We start from the raw sequence: 3,430 nt of genomic DNA, 5'->3' as shown, positions 1-3,430 counted from the left end.
ACTAACACACTTTCAATCATACAAATGAGTGCATTCATCATTGTATTGAAAATCTGCCTTGGTACTCTCCCATTTCCTTTCTCTATTTTGCTTCATTGATAGGGATGGCCCAATCTATGGGTCATATTAGGGTCAAATTAGAGGACTGTTGGCCTTAGTGTAAGTCCATCAACGTNCTTTTTACGTAAAGCAAATTACATAATATAGCACCTAGAGTAATTATAAAAGGATAATAATACTAGAAAAATATAAATTTTTTTTAAAATAGAATTAATATCAGTTGAACACTGATTTAACCTACAGACCAACCAACAATTTGTTGTCTGAGATAGAGTAAGTCCAAATGAAAGTTGGCAAGCAGGTTATTGTGTTTGTGCTACATAAATTTTCTCTCAAAACCAATCAACCATGTCGCCTTCTTCCTCATTATATATAATGTAATATTCTTACAGCTCAAGACCACTGTATTTTATACAATGTTCCTAAAGCTATGATTCCAATTATCTCTTTTCATATTCCCATAGTATTCTATTCAAATTTAAAATTTACCTTCAGTTTGAATCGAACTATCTCGACAAGTTTAACGACCGTATGGAGATAATGTCCTACAGCCTGTGAAAGGACAAAAAAACTAACATTTAACAACCTAAATGAATAAAAGTTATTAATCATTCCATAATTTTCTAAAGCAACAAGCGTATAAAAGGATTTGTCATTAGACTCGTTACGAGGCAAAGACAACGTGGAGTTCCGATCAGGCAAGCCTTATCCCCACAGGTTGCNATGCTATTTTCTNAGCTAATATTTTACTCAACAACAGTCAGTGNCTTAAAGTAAATTTTATTAAAAATACGCAATTACTAAAAATTTTATTGAAACAAAATAAAAAGACAAAAGAAGAGTACATGAATTAAAAGGTGAAAAAAATTTGCAGAAAATAAATGAAAAATTCCAAGCCCTAATCGTAAATTTCTTTCCAATACTCACGCCGCATAAATCATAATTTGAATTTGATGATTCTGAGTAGGACTCGAAGTAACAGGTGGCCTCTTCTTCGTGGCATCCGGTGGCGGTGTTCTTCCAAGAGTTGTGAATTCAGTTCTTCGTAATTCATGTTCAATAGCGTTTCCCTTACGTCGCAAATGTAAATAAGTAACGAGAGAATTATGAACTGTGCATTCTTTCTTGCAGTAAGGCTGGCCTCCAACACTTTTATCTTGTCTGCGTTTTATGCTTTCCAGGGTTTGGATGGACTTCACGATTCCGCTGAAGACGACGCCGGGTAGGTCCCAGAACGGACCAGGGGACTTGTCGGAGAGAAGGAGGAGGAGTAACCAAAACTCAAATTATGCTGTTTCTATTCTTTTATTTTTGGATTGGGAAATGCAGTTGCAAGATTAAGTCTCTGTATTTTTTTTTTATACTATGGGCTATTTTGTATTGGGCCATGTTAAATGGGGGCTATTTTGTATTGGGCNATGTTAGATCCATATTAGTCGCCTTAAACTATTATGGTTTGATTGAGTTGGGTTACCTGGATTCTTCATATGTGTTTTTGGGTGTTTTAGTGGTTTAGGATGGTGTAGGGTGGTGTAGNATGGTGTAGGGTGGTGTAACATTACGTAACCATTACNTATCATTACATATGGGTTTTGGGTGGGTTTGGACGCGCCACAATGCCTTTGGAAGGGGTTTATAGTGGGTTTCGACGGGTTTATATGTGTTTTTGGGGGTTTTAGTGGTGTAGGGTGGTGTAGGATGGTGTAGGGTGGTGTAACATTACGTAACCATTACGTAACATTACGTAAACATTACGTATGGGTTTTGGTTGGGCTTGGACGCGCTGCAATGCCTTTGGAAGGGGTTTATAATGGGTTTCGACGAGTTTATATGTGTTTTTGGGTTTAGGGTTTAGGGTTTTTAGGGGTTTAGGGTTTTTAGGTTTTAAGGTTTATGGTTTTTAGGGGATTAGGGTTTAGGATTTAAACGACACGTTTGGAACATACAAATTGAATTGATTTTGTAGAACCCGTTTGGGACGTACAAACCCATAGGAGTTTTACAACACGTTTGGAACATACAAGTTGAATTGATTTTGTAGAACCCGTTTGGAACATACAAACCCATTGCATTATTGAACATAACATCATTGATTCTGTCAAGGCCGATATCTGAAATGGGATCGATGGGCTTTTCATCTTCTAGAGAACACTCGTTACTCGAAGGATCTCTACTGAATTCATCTAAACAAAGAGATGTTCATATTAGTTATCAGAAAACTTTAAAGCAATGCTTTGGATTTTGGATTCTATCTGATAGCACAACCTCAAGAAAAGAAAAATCCAAATGAATTAGGAGTCATTCTTGTATCGTTTACTAACATGTAACAATCAAAATTAAGCATACGTGTCACTGAAGAATTTGGCATCGAACTCACCAAAAACTGTGTTTAAAGAAGAAGGCGAAGGTGTTGAAATAAAGTTAAGGCCAATGTAGAATCCCAACATCAAAATAATGGTCACCATCACATATGTTGGTACTGCTAAAGCCCAATATCTAAAAAGCCAGAAGTTGTTTTACTAACATTTTTCCACACAAACACTCTGAAAAGCCCGATATCCGAAAACAATTTTTTTTCCTACATATGCGAGAACCAAGTTCCCCACTCCATTATCTCGAAAGTAGAAACTGATGCAAAATTCACATTGGTTACATAAACAGCTGATTTGAAATCCTTTTTCAATATATTCACTATTAAAGACTTTAAAGGAAAAAGTTGGGCTTAATAACTTCCATCCCTTCCCAAAAGCCCTACTTAACAGCTAAATTGACATTGTTTCATGCACCGTGACCGAGTTTACATTTGTAAACCTTAAAATTAACACTCCAGAACTTCTCACTTCAGGTTTTCTCAACAAAAAATTGTTGTTTTTTGCACCAAAACAATTACATCTGACACTTTCCATAGGTTCAAATAACAACAGGAGTAAGGATGTCTCACCTGCTAGGATAGTACGAGATGCCAGCAAATTGTAGCCATGATTCTGGAACATATGCCCATATGAAGAAAATAACTATTCAATGCAATTAAAGTCAAAATCCCATATGAGCATCACGAAAAACTTGGTGGCTAACTAAAAGTTACAATCATCACATATAATGTTGCGCATAGAAAACACGTATGAGAGAGTATAGACAAAAAAGGGTTAAAATTCTGAAGAGCAAAATAAAAGGGAAGAAGACCTGTAGCAACAACAGTGGTAATAGAACCTACAAAACCATAAACTTCAAAAGGCTTAGGGCCATGATCGCCAGACAATCCGAAGCCAGAGGTTTTGNCATCAGGGTCCAAAAAGGACACAGTTGCCCTCCGCTGCTTTGACAGACTGAGAGTTCTTCTTGGACTGTTCACAGAGTGGGGACTTTCCAT

At 36.6% G+C, this 3,430-nt stretch overlaps 1 protein-coding gene across 1 annotated transcript; it reads right to left on the bottom strand.

Moving 5' to 3' along the window:
- Positions 1-1,968: 1,968 nt before the first annotated feature.
- Positions 1,969-3,430, bottom strand: LOC106758264 (phosphatidylinositol N-acetylglucosaminyltransferase subunit P-like). The gene is made up of 4 exons (XM_022780134.1): positions 3,244-3,430; positions 3,002-3,074; positions 2,438-2,556; positions 1,969-2,243 (listed from the first exon to the last, which is right to left on the bottom strand). Exons 1-4 carry the CDS (start codon positions 3,428-3,430, stop codon positions 1,969-1,971), a joined length of 654 nt encoding a protein of 217 aa, XP_022635855.1.

The sequence above is a fragment of the Vigna radiata genome, chromosome 4, assembly GCF_000741045.1.
Source record: "Vigna radiata var. radiata cultivar VC1973A chromosome 4, Vradiata_ver6, whole genome shotgun sequence".
In the NCBI taxonomy this organism is placed as follows: Eukaryota; Viridiplantae; Streptophyta; class Magnoliopsida; order Fabales; family Fabaceae; genus Vigna; species Vigna radiata.
Note: the sequence above shows the minus strand (reverse complement) of the source record. Positions and strands in the feature narration are given on the sequence as shown.